The sequence below is a fragment of the Myxine glutinosa genome, chromosome 11 (assembly GCF_964187855.1).
Source record: "Myxine glutinosa chromosome 11, kmMyxGlut1.1, whole genome shotgun sequence".
NCBI classification, from domain to species: domain Eukaryota; kingdom Metazoa; phylum Chordata; class Myxini; order Myxiniformes; family Myxinidae; genus Myxine; species Myxine glutinosa.
The window spans coordinates 66,592,723-66,609,583 of record NC_136271.1 but is presented as its reverse complement, the minus strand read 5'-3'; the positions used below and the strand labels follow the sequence as shown (position 1 = coordinate 66,609,583).

General features: G+C 43.5%; 1 protein-coding gene across 1 annotated transcript in view; it reads left to right on the top strand.

The window, feature by feature from the left end:
• Positions 1 to 16,861, top strand: part of LOC137436734 (calpain-3) — a 129,631-nt gene that overhangs the window by 94,718 nt on the left and 18,052 nt on the right. The window contains exons 17-21 of the mRNA XM_068130779.2: positions 1,085 to 1,183; positions 2,325 to 2,411; positions 9,113 to 9,170; positions 9,335 to 9,399; positions 11,328 to 11,396. Coding sequence (XP_067986880.2) covers positions 1,085 to 1,183; positions 2,325 to 2,411; positions 9,113 to 9,170; positions 9,335 to 9,399; positions 11,328 to 11,396 — 378 coding nt within the window. The remainder of the gene's footprint in view (positions 1 to 1,084; positions 1,184 to 2,324; positions 2,412 to 9,112; positions 9,171 to 9,334; positions 9,400 to 11,327; positions 11,397 to 16,861) is intronic.

The window sequence follows — 16,861 nt, the reverse complement described above, 5'->3', positions numbered from 1 at the left end:
TTAGGCATACGCTAGACATACGCTAGACACGTTAGAGGTAGGTTACTCATACGTCGAGATACGTTGGCATGAAGGTGTACCGTACAGCTAACTTACTGATAACCTATGAGTAACTTACTTCTAACCTATATCTAACCTATATCTGACGTATCTGCAACGCATATTGACGTATTCAGACGTATTAGACGTATGTCTGACGATGGAGTAACTTATTGAACGTGTTTCTACTGTACAACTAGCGTATTTTTGGCGTTTTGCCAGTGTTTTGCGGTCACTGTATATATGGGGGCCTGTGAGTAGCCTCTACCTCGGCAGACGTCTCGGTTTCTGTCTTCTTCGTTTTCTTGGGTGCCATGTTGATGTTGATAGCTCGCGGTACTGTAGAGATCGGCGCCGTATTTATGCAGAACGTCACGTGATCGTCGGCAACACGCCGAGCGCGCTGCGCATAGGTTTCTCATACGTTACTCATACGTTGGGCATAAGTCGAGAACGCTGGACATACGCTGGCCATACGCTGGCCATATGCTGTGATATGCTGTGATACGCTGTCATAAGTTATATATAAGTTAGTGATAGGTTACTAATAGGTTAGACATACGCTATGTATACATTCAATACGTTATGCATACGCCCAATTTATTCATGCTGTAGAATTTTCGATGCTTTTTTGGGCGTATGCCGACGTGTTGACATTATTTTATGATTTTTCATACGCTAGATATAAGTTTCTCTAAAACGTCATAGTGTGACTGCACCTTAACCAATGTGGACTCGGTTCCCCTGGCAGCTCACTCTCTGCCAACCTGCACTCCGCAAGCTTGGCGAGTATGCCAAACGCCCTCCAATGTGTCCTCAGAAAGGCCTACATCTTCAGCCCGTTTATTGCTTTTTCCATCCGTTATTGAAAGCTGGGCCTCCAAGTCCAATATATTCTTGAGTATTGCATGACAATTTTGCCATTTTAGAATCCCCTTGATCAATTCTTATGTACTATTCATGCTTCGTATTTCTTTCGTTTCTTTTTTCCCCCTCTTGTTTTTAATGTCCCCGTTTTGTTTTTCTTCTTCTTCTTCTTCTGTAGCCAATCGTCTTTAGTTCAGACAGAACTAGGCCAGGGCAGGTCCAGGTGAGCTCGGAATCAGAAGAGAGTGAAGAATCTCAAGACATCAAAAGACGAGAGGTTATATTGCTTTTGCACTGCATGGATGGTGCACTGGCCTGGCGAAGCTTTGCTCTTTTGGCTCAGAGATGATGCATGCGGTGCTTCTGCAATCCCTAAAATGTAAGGCTTTCCCGAGCAGGATGGGGGAGGTGAGCACTTTGAATCGAAGAAAACAAAGTAATGCGGCTTTGCTTCTGGTGTCTGTCTTGACAGAGCAACTGCTGTTTCTCAAGGAGACGTGCATTCATAACGATGTGCAGATATGTCGACAAAGTATTTTTCTTTCCAGAGAAGTTAATTGTTCCTTGCACATTAAATGCATGAAAAGCCATCTGTTAGTTAACTGAGCAATCAAGAAGGATTACCTATGGTTTTCCAAGGCATTTGTTCCAGGCGATGGCAATGCATGAAGGTGTGTTGAGGTGACACTCGCATTGTGCTTGAATCCGTTTTCATCATTATTATTATTACTTCTAGTTGTGCATACCTGTCACTTTGCTGATGGGTTTTAATCAAGAGACAGCATGTTGTACTTCACAGACATATTGCATGTCTATTTGTGAATCTCAATTGAGGATATAAAATGAAGTTAAACAGAAAAAAATGGATCCTTCTTGCCTATTTATTCTTGTCATATTACCGATGTGATGCGTACACCTGGAAACCTACACATTTGACCTTTCAATTGGTTGCAGGTGAAATTCATTAAATGCAAAATGGAAAGATCAATGACGAACCTTCAATTGTCAAAATGTATCTCCCACTTGATACTCTCATTAAGTTACCATTGTTTACCATTTAATTGTGCTCTGTATGTAAATAGCTGAGCTAGTGTTCTTATACCTTTCCGCTGTCTGGTCGAGGTTATATATTCCCCATCTGACTTATAACTGTCACCCTCTTCTGGGTGTTTAAGATCTGCCTTGACCTTTTGAACACGAATTGACCATTTCCTTAAGGAAACGCAAAATCTCCACCCTAATCTACAAGGTGGGGTGAGGCGAAATTAATTTAATCAGTGGCAGAGCCATTCTTCCCCCTTCTGCCCCAGGAATAATGCATCCAGCAGCCAGGTACGGCATATATGCATTCATGAATCTCCATGTTAATATGTTACTGTTCAGCAATTTGTAAGCTACCTGGATTACTTCTTTTGCAGCATCCCAAGGTCGACGACCAAGATGGCGCACAGGAAAGCGAAGAGGATCGCCAGTTTCGGCGGATATTCAAGCAGATCTCCGGAGATGTGAGACGCACTAATTGTTCGGATTCGTGTATCGTATCATTTTAAAAATCCAATCAGCATTTGTTGGACACATCACAAATGTGTCGTGAATAGAAAATTGCACGTTTTCTATCTGATAAACATGAATTTTACTTTTAAAGTTTGGGCACACGATCTGAAACTTTCTCATTTTAATGAACTAGCCATGCAAGGATTAAGGATTTGTTACTGGTGTGAAAATTGAAGATTTTTCAAGCATATTGGTTGGCCTTGTGCATATATTGTTTGGTCAAGTACATTGGTTGGCCTTGTGCTTATATTGGTTGGTCAAGTACATTGGTTGGCCTTGTGCATATATTGTTTGGTCAAGTACATTGGTTGGCCTTGTGCTTATATTGGTTGGTCAAGTACATTGGTTGGCCTTGTGCTTATATTGGTTGGTCAAGTACATTGGTTGGTCTTGTGCTTATATTGGTTGGTCAAGTATATTGGTTGGTCTTGTGCTTATATTGGTTGGTCAAGTATATTGGTTGGTCTTGTGCTTATATTGGTTGGTCAAGTATATTGGTTGGTCTTGTGCTTATATTGTTTGGTCAAGTACATTGGTTGGCCTTGTGCTTATATTGGTTGGTCAAGTACATTAGTTGGCCCTGTGCTTATATTGGTTGGTCAAGTACATTGGTTGGCCTTGTGCTTATATTGGTTGGTCAAGTACATTGGTTGGTCTTGTGCTTATATTGGTTGGTCAAGTATATTGGTTGGTCTTGTGCTTATATTGGTTGGTCAAGTATATTGGTTGGCCTTGTGCTTATATTGTTTGGTCAAGTACATTGGTTGGCCTTGTGCTTATATTGTTTGGTCAAGTATATTGGTTGGTCTTGTGCTTATATTGGTTGGTCAAGTATATTGGTTGGTCTTGTGCTTATATTGGTTGGTCAAGTATATTGGTTGGTCTTGTGCTTATATTGGTTGGTCAAGTATATTGGTTGGTCTTGTGCTTATATTGGTTGGTCAAGTATATTGGTTGGCCTTGTGCTTGTATTGTTTGGTCAAGTACATTGGTTGGCCTTGTGCTTATATTGGTTGGTCAAGTATATTGGTTGGTCTTGTGCTTATATTGGTTGGTCAAGTATATTGGTTGGCCTTGTGCTTATATTGTTTGGTCAAGTACATTGGTTGGCCTTGTGCTTATATTGTTTGGTCAAGTATATTGGTTGGTCTTGTGCTTATATTGGTTGGTCAAGTATATTGGTTGGTCTTGTGCTTATATTGGTTGGTCAAGTATATTGGTTGGTCTTGTGCTTATATTGGTTGGTCAAGTATATTGGTTGGTCTTGTGCTTATATTGGTTGGTCAAGTATATTGGTTGGCCTTGTGCTTATATTGTTTGGTCAAGTACATTGGTTGGCCTTGTGCTTATATTGTTTGGTCAAGTATATTGCTTGGTCTTGTGCTTATATTGTTTGGTCAAGTACATTGGTTGGCCTTGTGCTTATATTGGTTGGTCAAGTACATTGGTTGGTCTTGTGCTTATATTGGTTGGTCAAGTACATTGGTTGGCCTTGTGCTTATATTGGTTGGTCAAGTACATTGGTTGGTCTTGTGCTTATATTGGTTGGTCAAGTACATTGGTTGGCCTTGTGCTTATATTGGTTGGTCAAGTATATTGGTTGGTCTTGTGCTTATATTGGTTGGTCAAGTATATTGGTTGGTCTTGTGCTTATATTGGTTGGTCAAGTATATTGGTTGGTCTTGTGCTTATATTGGTTGGTCAAGTACATTGGTTGGCCTTGTGCTTATATTGGTTGGTCAAGTATATTGGTTGGTCTTGTGCTTATATTGGTTGGTCAAGTATATTGGTTGGTCTTGTGCTTATATTGGTTGGTTGTATATTGGTTGGTCTTGTGCTTATATTGGTTGGTCAAGTATATTGGTTGGCCTTGTGCTTATATTGTTTGGTCAAGTACATTGGTTGGCCTTGTGCTTATATTGGTTGGTCAAGTACATTGGTTGGTCTTGTGCTTATATTGGTTGGTCAAGTATATTGGTTGGTCTTGTGCTTATATTGGTTGGTCAAGTATATTGGTTGGTCTTGTGCTTATATTGGTTGGTCAAGTATATTGGTTGGTCTTGTGCTTATATTGGTTGGTCAAGTATATTGGTTGGCCTTGTGCTTATATTGGTTGGTCAAGTACATTGGTTGGCCTTGTGCTTATATTGGTTGGTCAAGTATATTTTTTGGTCTTGTGCTTATATTGGTTGGTCAAGTACATTGGTTGGCCTTGTGCTTATATTGGTTGGTCAAGTACATTGGTTGGTCTTGTGCTTATATTGGTTGGTCAAGTATATTGGTTGGTCTTGTGCTTATATTGGTTGGTCAAGTACATTGGTTGGCCTTGTGCTTACATTGGTTGGTCAAGTATATTTGTTGGTCTTGTGCTTATATTGGTTGGTCAAGTATGTTGGTTGGTCTTGTACTTATATTGGTTGGTCAAGTACATTGGTTGGCCTTGTGCTTATATTGGTTGGTCAAGTATATTTGTTGGTCTTGTGCTTATATTGGTTGGTCAAGTACATTGGTTGGTCTTGTCTGTCTGTCTGTGGGTTTGTCAGTATATGACAAGCACCTACAGGTCACTTTTTTAAACCGATCTTTACAAAGCTTCACCAAATGGTAGAGTTGGTCATACGAAAGAAGCCTATTGATTTTGAGGTCAAATGGTCAACATAGGCCAAAGATCAAAAACTTAGGTGCAGTTTCTAAAATCGTCAATTTTCATCCGATTGACCGGGAATTTGAACAGGATTTACATAACATGTCACTCAATTAAATCACCAATTATTTTGAGGTATAAAGGTCAAAAGGTCAACATCGATGAAATTTCTGAAATTGTCAATTTTAATCTGATTGACTTGAAAGTTGAAGAAGATTTGCATGTCAGGTAACTGAATTCAACCACCAATTATTTTTGATGTCAACATAGGCCAAAAGGTCAACATGGGCCAAAGGTCAGCGACCTATTTTAGGGATTTCGAAAGTATCAAGTATTTGAGGTTAAGTATTTCAGGGTTGGCAGGATGCGGATGGCCTAGATGTAGATCAAGGTTTGCAAACTCGCCTCTTAGCCGTCTAGCTTGTGTTCGAATCCCAACCCATGTATACTGAAACGCAAAAGAAACTTACCACCTTTGAAACCTTTAAATATCAACAATAACACTGCGTGTAGTAAATGTGTGAACTTATTTGTGGACAATAGTGTCCTCACTGTCAGACAAAACGGTCATGGATGGTCACTTGAACCTTCAATGGTCACTTCATAGCACAGCTGTTGAACAGCCGTTTTGACTGTCAGTGATTAGCCAAGGGGTACGGGATGATTTTAATGAGCTGCACGTGATGTCTTGATATTGGCTTTAAAAAGGCCAGTGCAAAATGGGCATTTTGACCAAAAAATTTGACCATTTTGACCAACTTCAAAAAGACCGAAAACGCAAAAGAAACTTATCACTTGTTTGAAATGTAATAAAATTGTAACAGTTCAAAATAAAACAAACCAACAATTGCTAATTGAAACATTGGCATTTTATTGATGACATGTCAAGTTTTTGACCAAGATACACCATCTCATCAGTTTGTTCTACAGTACAGAACAGCACAGGGTGCAATGTCAGTCCCCTTTCAATAGCGTGTGTGGCCACCATTGTTTTGGATACAGGCAGTGCATCGTCGGCGTATACTGCCTACCAGTCTTTGGATGGATTGCTGCTGGATTCTGTCCCACTCAGTCCTCAATGTCTGAAGCAGCTCTGCCCATGTCCTGGCCCTGCCAACTACGCGTCTCCCAAGCTCATCCCACAGGTGCTCTATGGGATTCAGGTCAGGGGAGAACGCAGGCCACTGCATGCTGTTGATGTTCTCGCCTTGGAGAAATGCAGTGGTAAAGCGAGCAGCATGGGGACGAGCGTTGTCAGGCTGAAAGGTTCTCAGTTCTGGGTGGTCTAGCAGGAATGGCAGCAGATGAGGTCGCAGGATGTTATCCACATACCGCTGGGTGTTAAGATTCCCATCCACAACCACCAGTGGCATCCTGTACCGGCCTGATATGGCGGCCCACACCATCACACTTGGGCCACCCCACCTGTTGGCTTGACGCACGCAACAATCGGCATATCGCTCGCCAGTTCTTCTCCAGACACGCTCACGCCCATCAGGACTGTCCACACAGAACCTTGACTCATCGCTGAAAGCGACCTCGTTCCACTGCGCCAAGGTCCACCGCTGATGCTGCTGGCACCATCTCTGTCGGTTGCGGCGATGGGCAGCCATCATCACGGGGCCTCTGTATGGTCTTCTGGCAGTCAGACCATAGTCATGCAGTCATCTTCGTGCAGTATCATTGGAGATCCGTGGTTTGCATGCCCCGGAGTTTCTGCCGCAGTGCGGGATGCTGGACGGAATCGATCCCGCAGGTGACTTCGGACCATCTGCCTGTCCTGCCTTGCAGTGGTGACTCTTGGCCTCCCTGATCGAGGTCTGTCATCTGCAGAGTTGTGGAGGGTGTCTCTGTCCACCAGGGCCGATATCGTCTGGTGTGAACAGCCAAGGCGACGTGCCACCTCACGGTAGCTCAGTCCGCCTTGCAGCATGCCCAGGGCACGCTGCCGTTTATCCCTTGACAATAGTGGCATGTTGATTGAAATGCCCATTTTGCACTGGCCTTTTTAAAGCCAATATCAAGACATCACGTGCAGCTCATTAAAATCATCCCGTACCCCTTGGCTAATCACTGACAGTCAAAACGGCTGTTCAACAGCTGTGCTATGAAGTGACCATTGAAGGTTCAAGTGGCCATCCGTGACCGTTTTGTCTGACAGTGAGGACACTATTGTCCACAAATAAGTTCACACATTTACTACACGCAGTGTTATTGTTGATATTTAAAGGTTTCAAAGGTGGTAAGTTTCTTTTGCGTTTTCGGTCTTTTTGAAATTGGTCAAAATGGTCAAATTTTTCGGTCAAAATGCCCATTTTGCACTGGCCTTTTTAAAGCCAATATCAAGACATCACGTGCAGCTCATTAAAATCATCCCGTACCCCTTGGCTAATCACTGACAGTCAAAACGGCTGTTCAACAGCTGTGCTATGAAGTGACCATTGAAGGTTCAAGTGACCATCCGTGACCGTTTTGTCTGACAGTGAGGACACTATTGTCCACAAATAAGTTCACACATTTACTACACGCAGTGTTATTGTTGATATTTAAAGGTTTCAAAGGTGGTAAGTTTCTTTTGCGTTTCAGTATATAAACTGTCATCCCCGGTGTTTCACATGCAGGCCGATGCATCAATGTGTGTGACATCCCTCGGATGGACGTTAAACTGGGCGTCCCGTCTGCCGGAATTAGTTGGTGGACGTTACCCCCCACCCCCAAGAACGTGGAAATAATTGGAACCGTTGGTCACATCAGTATAGAAAACAGTTTTTCTGCTGCAATTCCATTTTGTCTTGAGAGTGCATTCATTGTAATAGTCTAAATATAGCGCATGGTTTTTGAGCCGCCCTCTCCCCATATGCCCTGGACATTCTCATTCCCTCCCTTCTCTTAGCTCTCACCTCCTTTTCATTTTCTTCTCACTCTTCTCTAACTCCCCTGCACTTCCATTATCTTCTTTATCTCCCTGCCTTCACTTGCGTTCTTCAAATTCCTTATCAAAACTTACACTACTGAGTCCTCCCGTCTTTCCTGTTCTTGCGTAATATCTTGTATACTTACGTATACGTAATATCTAATCGTACGTACGTAATATCTAATCGTACGATATTACGTACGTAATATCGAATCGATCTTGTATACAAAAAAAAAAATATATATATATATATATACATATATATAAATGACCCTCAATCCTTATTTTTCTAAAATAAATAAATGAATTCACCTTTGCTCAGAGAATTACTGAATTTGTAAAAATGAGTAAATTCAATCCTTTATTTGTGCCTTTGAGCTTTTTCAAGCCAACAAAGCCCTCAGTGTAGTTCTCACTTTACAATACAAAGATACTTTGGGGGTTGAACCCAGAAGCAGCCAGTTAGGAACAACCCTGTATGAGTATATAACTGCAAATACATTTGATGCCAAATGAATTAAGGGAGTTGGAATCATAACAAATAACTAAACAAGATGGTTACAGGTCGGTTGAGACCTTGCTCAACTTTGACCTGGCTTTCTCTGGGTTCAACCCCTAATTGAAGCAACTTCATCCAAAATGCCATTCTTAAATGTTGTTAAAGGGGATTGGGGAATTGGTGGGACGAGAGAGGGTTGCATTATGGAGTATCTTGTTTTTTTTGCAGCAGGTGTATGTGGACACCTGTCCCTTGTGCAATTGTATGCGGACATGGGTTAATTCACAATAGTCCTCTGGACTGATACTTTGGTCATCTTGATGGATTGAATGTGATTTGTTCGTTGGATTAAGCATAATATTTTGTAAAAGTTAATTTGTTATTGAGTGAGTTTAGTAGTAATGTTATTTGATAGACTAAGACAATTAACTGGATTATGAAAGTGGACATGATGAAGGCGTGATGGGCCAAATGGCCTTTTCTTGTGTGCTCGTTTTCCTTATATAAAACACCTCTGTACTTGCACTTGTTTTTATCTTCCTCTGTTATTTTTTTTTTTTTTCAATATATTTCTTTCACCTCACTCACAATGCAGGACATGCAGGTAAATGCCGCTGAGTTGCAGAATATGTTGAACAAAGCTTTCAGAAAATGTGAGTAACATGGTTTAATACCCCTGAAGAATCTTTGTCCAAAAATAATTTCCATCTATATGAGACACAGAAAAAGCTATTGAAGAGTCCCCTATTTTAACGTACATTTTCATCGTATTCTGATGTTTGTCAACTGTGTTGTTCAATTTTTTTCCTTGTTGTAGACCCTGAACTGAAGACCAAGGGATTGGCGTTCGACAGTTGCCGCAGTATGGTAGCACTAATGGATGTATCCTTTTTTTACCCCTCACGCGCAAAGTGAAAAGTGGGGTTAAGCAACTGGGTCACTTCTGTCTGTCTGTCCACAAATCGAGGAACAACTTGTGATCGAGGAAGAAATTAATTAAAATTTAATGTTATATGTAGAACATGAATCGTAAAATAAACCTGTAGTTTTACCGTACGAGGTAATTCGCTACGAATTCGTCCCAATCGCACATGCACGGCGAGGAGTGAGATAATTTTTTACTTTGTCTCTCTGTCTGGCAGTCAAACAAAATTGAAAATCATTCCAAACAGGAAACGTACTGTTTTTACGGACGTTATAAAGGACACAAACAACAGGCACGAAGAAGTAATATCACGTGTTAAATAAAGTAGTGTAAAAGACGCTGCATCAACGGCGGTAAACTTCCGGATTTATTTATTTATTTTTTCTACGACCTTTAAAATCGTTATTTTATTTCGATTGAATTATATACTTGAACACTGTAGAACACAAATCGCCTTTTTGGCATTTTCAAAACACTTCCATTTGTTTCTCAAGAGAAACAACATGCCCTTGTTTCTCAAGATTACGTGCCGTGGATGAGGTAAGGTGTTCTATGAACACTGTGGTTTATTTCGCTTTTATTTTTCCAACTGTTACATTATTTTCACTTCATCTAAAGAAGTGCCATTTTTAGTGAAACAACTTGGCCCATCACAAGTATTTGATCTTATACGATTCGAGTCAGGGAAATGAGAGCTCTTCTTTAAATACATAAAATAACACAATGGTCAAGGTACATGGAAGAGCTGAGCAACAGAGGTTGGAGGTCAACACAGAAGGGAACAGGAAGGTGAGAACGTTTGGATACACCTGAGTACATGAAATGGAGTCACAGGCAGAAAAAGGGGGAAAGGGATGAGCAAGTGAATAAAAGGTCATAAGGTAGGTATATGGGAAAGAACGTAAGGGGGAGGGAGTGGGTAGGAAAAATACAAACAAGAGGAAAAAGGCTGTAAGAGAAGCAGTGAAGAGAATGGTTTCATTTGAGAAAATGTGACCAAGTACATGTAATTGGGCCACATAATAATCATGGTTCTTCTCCTCCTTCTTTTGTATGCAGCACTTGGCTGCAAGTAGCATCTTTGGCTGAGGGCACCGCTGTGCCACTGATGCGGTGCCCCTGTAGGTTATGGCAGGAATTTGTAATTTGTTCAGGATGCCGGCGATAACTCGCATACTCTTCACGCAGGACATGGTGGGAGGTTCAACATCCATAAATTCATGTTACCAGACGGGACGCCTGATTCTGTCCCATTCAAAGCAAGGTCAATAAGTACACTTGGTTTTTAGTTCCTAACTAACAGGCAAAAATTAAATATTTAAGCTTTATATACTGTACATCATGAGTAGAATTTCTGGGCTGCGACGTGTAGCTCTCCCAGCAGGTCTACCCACCTGCACACCTCCACCACTGCAGCTGCCACCCGAGCTTACCTAGCTCCTCACCCTAACCTATCTAGCTGGGGAAGGCCCCTCCTGGCTCTGTCACCCCACTCGGTGCCCTCTGGCACTGGGCTACCCGGGTCCGGATTTGAGGAAACAGTGTATTTACCTTTACACGAATTATGACATTAGCAGAAAAGGGACCAATCAGCCTGGTAATGAAATAGGATTATAAAACCTGGGGTCCCAATATAAGCCAATAAGCCATGGACTTGCAGTAAATGGGAATACAGTACTAATATATGGGCCTACTGAAAGAGGAAAGCAGGTTAAAGTTCATGCAATATCCATTTTCCTGTTTTAATTTATTTTTTGATGTGGCTGGAGGTGGAGAGTTCGAGAAGATATTACTGGGATTTGAAAGCTATCATTAATAATGCCATGAGGATAACTCGGTGTTTTCACTCCCCAATAAGCCAATGTACTTTGACTGATCATTCCAGACAGATGCCTCAGGCAAGCTGACGCTGCCAGAATTCAAATACATGTGGAACAAGATCAAGTGCTGGAAGGTACTGCACTTGTCCCTCTAAATGATCCTCTTCATAATGGTCACTGCCTTGCTTAGAGAAGGTGAAATGTCCAGTTTAAATACAATTATTGGACCATTGGCTTTGTTTAAATCATTAACTGCCATTGTATAAACTAGAGGGCCCTCCAGGCGTGAGTACCTTTCTTGGCCCACCTGTGGTGGGCAATTTTCTGCGACACATTGTTGGAGATGCACTGTATAATTGTTGACATTTTTGAAAGAAATTTTATTGATCACAACATATCATACTCCATATCATAAATGAAAGGAAGATGATTTGTAATAGCGGTTACCACCAAAGGTGGTGGCTATTTCCACCGTACATATACAGTATACAATATACATATATGTATACAGTACCTTCAGAAAGTATTCGCACCCCTTGACGTTTTTCACATTTTGTTGTGTTACAGCCTGAATTTAAAATGGATTAAATTGACATTTTTTTTGCCACTGATCTACACGCATATAATGTGATATAACTGGTCTACATATAATGTCACCCCATAATGTCAAAGTAGAATTTGGTTTTTAGAATTTTTTACAAAAAAAAAATTAAAAAATACAGAAATATCTAAGTTACATATTAGTATTCAACCCCCTGAATCAACACAAAAGTAGAAGCTTACAATTCATTACAAGTGTATGTAGATCTCTGAAACCGTCAATATTATTAATTAGTTGGAATTGAAGGGATTTTAAAGATTTTCTTTCCACCCACTTTTTCACTTTCTCCTCATAAACAAGAATCTATATCTTTATCTACAATCGGCCAAGGCTGTCTATCTTGTCTGTCCCACCCTGAAAGTTGCTTCAAATTCACCCAAACCTACGGGGACACTGCAATGGCCCTGAGTACTTAAAAGTTAACCACACTGTTTGGACTTGATGCCACATGGATATAGCAGATCAGGTGGAGCTGGCAGATCTTCAGATTACCTCATATTCATGAGGCAGCTAGTCATTAGTGAGCCAGTTTGGTTTTATTAACAGTAATACAATGACTCAGTAGCTCTCCAAACACGAGCTTGTGTTCCAGAAACTCATGTTGAATGTCAAATCCTTGATACTGCATCCTTCAGCGTACTGCATCCTTCACCATATTGATACCCACAAACTATGGCACACCAATCCAGAATCTTCACCACAAACTACACCAAAGGTCCCGACACCAATGAATAACTGCTTTGGTGTCCCCACGCTTTTTCGCCTCCATCTTCTGTCTGTCTGTCACGCTATCTCCTCCTATAAACGGTTGTGCAAAAATTCACCAAACTTGGTAGTTATGATCAGCACATGGCATTAATGTGCAAGAGAAGTATCATTTTTGGCTCCACCCCCTGGGGTTGAGTCTAAAAATGTCAAATTCCCCAAAATGCAATTACGGGCATATTTGAAAACATTTTTTTAATGAAACCCTGTATATGCAATCGGCATTGGGGGACATGAAATATGTAACAATTTTTGGATTTGACATCCGGTTCATGCCCGAGGGGGTGGGGACTTGGGTTCACAGGGGTCATAAACAGGGAGAAAAATTTAGCTCAAAATTTGATATTAGGTCATCATGGTGGAACTTTTTGCCATCTTTCAACTTTGTTTTAGGTGGGAAGAGTGGGGATTTGCGATGGCGCATTATCGACTTCACTCCAGTCATTTTTGTCTTGTGCGGTGGGAATTTAACAGCAGTGACAATTATTGTCCCCCGTCGCACCGCGGAGCGAAAGGGGGACTATGGTTTTCCTCTCCGTCCGTGTGTCCGTCCATCCGTCCGTCCGTCCGTGTGGGCGTGCGTGCGTGCGTATGTGCGTGTGTGCGTGCGTAAGCGAAGGACCGCATTCGAATTTGGTGTGTGGGTGCAACCCACGTCAAAATCCAAGATGGCCGCCGCCATGTATGTCTGATGCCATGTATGTCTGAACCTTGTGAGCGAAATATCTTGAAAAATAAGCAAAGTACCAACTTTTAATCTGGTGTGTGGGTGTACCTAGACATAAGGAAGAACCCTATTGAAAATTGGGTCGCCACGTCAAAATCCAAGATGACCGCCGCCATGTATGTCTGAACCTTGTGAGCGGAATATCTTGAAAAATAAGCGAAGTACCAACTTTTAATCTGGTGTGTGAATGTATCTAGGCATAAGGAAGAAGCCTATTGAAAATTGGGTCGCCACGTCAAAATCCAAGATGGCCGCCGCCATGTATGTCTGAACCTTGTGAGTGGAATATCTTGAAAAATAAGCGAAGTACCAACTTTTAATCTGGTGTGTGGGTGTATCCAGGCATAAGGAAGAACCCTATTGAAAATTGGGTCGCCACGTCAAAATCCAAGATGGCCGCCACCATATATATGTCTGAACCTTGTGAACGAAATATCATATTGTTGCGGATATGGGATTTGGCCTCCATATCCGCTTGTAAATATTCCCCTATTTCCCCAATACTCCCCAACTATCCCAAATCCCCCATTCCCTAGTCCCATTGTCTGTAAACAACACTCTGTAGAACCGACCTTCCCCTTCTTCCCCCATTAAATGTCGTGCCCAGGTCCACCGCATCTCACGTAGACAACTTTCGGACATCTTGCTAGTTATTCTTAGTCTATGTCAGTTAAGGACTCGTTTCCATTAATTCTGACTCTTCGTTGCACCAGAATGTGATTGTATGGCACCAGTAGTGAGTTTAGGACCTCCCCATACCTCCTCCCATCTTCCCCATGAAACAATAACAACAACAACAACTACAACCACAGCGGGGGCGGCGCGGCCGCGGTGCGGGGAGTGTGCGTCCTCACACCGGCTTGGTTAGCCGCCATTGCCATGTGCGCCCACGGGGTTACCACGAAGGGGCTGGCTGTCAGCTCCTCGTCAAGGGCGGAGCCTGGTAACCCCCGCACCCAATAAGAAGCAACGGGCCGATTCCATCTGGGGCGGAGCTAACGAGCCGAGGGCGTGTCACTCCCCGCCGGATATACGCAGCCACTTACCGGACGTGACGTGAGATGCGCCCCCAGCTTGGAGAAAGAACGTCACCTTCCAACGCTGACGCTGAGAGAGACCTCCCGCATCTCTGGACCGGACCGTGTGGATCCTGCCCCTGAGCCAAGAGTGCACCTTGAGCTATCAACTACCTGCCCCTCCTTGCCATCAATCCTTGTGTGAGTCAGTTTTGTCCTGTTTATCTGTCGTCTGTCGGGGCTACTATAAGACCGTATTTAAGTGCCTACCTTACTATGCTGTCTCTCTTGTCCTTGTAATCTAACGTTCCGCAATATTATAACCTCCTCCGGAGGTCTTGAGAACTGTACCCCTGGTGTCGTGTCATTTAATCCAGCCGTTGTGTCCTTTCCGTAATTGATTTAGCATAGCGCGACTCGGCCAACGTTCGAGTATAATCGGGTAAACTGTGCAGACGCGGTCATACCAAACCGCTCGGTAAACCAACATCCACAACCGCGTCTGTAACATTTGGTGTCGAGGAGTTGGATTCGGACCTGGGCCTAAATTCAGTTAGGCCCAAATTTTGGAACACCAATTGTACCATTAGGGTAACATTTTGGTGTCGGGAAGTAGAATTCGATCCGGAGCGCGTTTCCCGCGCTCGAAATTATAACGGCGAAATTTAATTGTGTTTTACAAAAAAAATAAAAACCCGAATTTTGAAAGTCGCGCTATGGCAGACCAAGACGGCTGGGTTCCGGTAGTGGAGAGTGGGGTAAAATCGACCCAGGACCCCAGGGAAGAAGTGGGGAAAATGGTGGAGGAGAGTAAAGAAGGTGTGGTTGAGGAGGTATCAGGTGCACAAAATGGCGCTCTCGCGCACGCGGTTACAGCGGCACCAAATCTAGCCGCGCCCGTGACCGTAGTAGCGCCGCTGGGGAATTCGGACCTTTTTATGATGATACAAATGAGGGCCCTTATGGAGAGGCTAGAAGCAAAAATGGATGCTCATAGTGAGCGAATGAGGGCTAGCAGTGAGCGGTTGAGTAACCAAATTGAAGCAACAACGAACGGAATGAGGGCCGATAGGGAGGAAAGGGAGCAGAGGGACAGAGACCGCAAGTTGGGTGAAGGGGTCCCAGGGGTGCACGAGGAGGTAACGCGAGTCGAAAAGCGCTGGTTGAGCGAAGCGGAGGAAAGCGCGGGTACAATGACGGGGGTAGAAATCGCGACCCGGGGTTTGGAAAAGCCGGCGACCGATGAGGTAGAGGGAATTTTATTAAAGCCAACGGTCGTCGAGGTGAACAAAGAAATTATGGGTATAGTTGAAATTGGAGAGACCGGGGACTTAAAGTTAAAAGAGCAACAATCGGAGGAAGGAATGGAAATTGCTCAAAGTCTAAATGCACATCCTGATGCTGTACTCGCTAATCCAAATGGAAGTTTGCAGGTTTTGGTGCAGGGAGGAAGAAGAACCCCGAAGGTGAGACGTGCTGTGTATTGTGCGGGGAGATTTTGTAAGAGGATGTTTAGCGACAAAAGAATTTTCGCGCGCTTGGGATCGAGGAAGCACCCGGGCGTTGGTGAAGGGTCCCGTGTGAGTGGAAATGGCACGCGTGGGAGGAAAAAGTGTGCGTCGGCGAGTGGGTGTGTTATAAAGTGTGGGAGTGAAACCGAGTGCGAGCGAGAATGCACGTCGGTGTGTACGGGGTGTGACACAGGGAGTGAGAGCAATACGGAGTGCACGCCCATGGTGAGTGTTACGGAGGACGTAACGGAGGAGAGGTGTGGACCGAAGTGTGCGCAAGAGGTGTGGTGTGTAACAGAGAGAGCGTTGGTGGAATGTACGGACGGCGTTGGAACGCCAGGTTTTGTGAGGGTGAAAGGGGTAGCGTATGCTTGTAAGCATGCAAGTAAAGCATCGACGTTAAACGGAGCAGCGGTTAGGTCGACTTTTAGCCGAATCGGGCCCTCGGTGCGTGCCGGGCCTCGCTTTGAACGGCCGCGTCCGTGCTCCACTAGGCGGAGCGGGCAGGCCGATAGGAAGGGCCGTCATGGCGACCACTTTTTGTTGAGGCATTCCGGCAGGTCGAGATCGAGCCATGGGATGGCTCCGTGCCGAGATGGTGCGTGGGGTCTCGGGCCGGTTAAGCCCCCGTCCCTGCCCCGAGTGCGGGACGTATCCAGCCGCTGGCACCAAACAACCCGCATTCATTGCTCGGCTTTACGAAGCCGGGCTTTGGACAGGAATTGGCGCACCGAGAGGCATTAGTGAGTAGACTGGGTGATGAGGATAGTGTTTTGGCCCCGAAATTAGAGAAAAACAAAATTTGATGATTGGCAAAGGATTGGCAGTAATGATTGGCAGAGGATGGGCAGTGATTGGCAAATTTTTGATTTGTTGAAATTTGATGTGCAAAATTGGTAGTGAGCGATGGGCCCGGTGGGTAAGGGTGGCATCCCTGCCACCCTTCCCATAGGGGGGCAAATGCGCAATAGCTTATGGG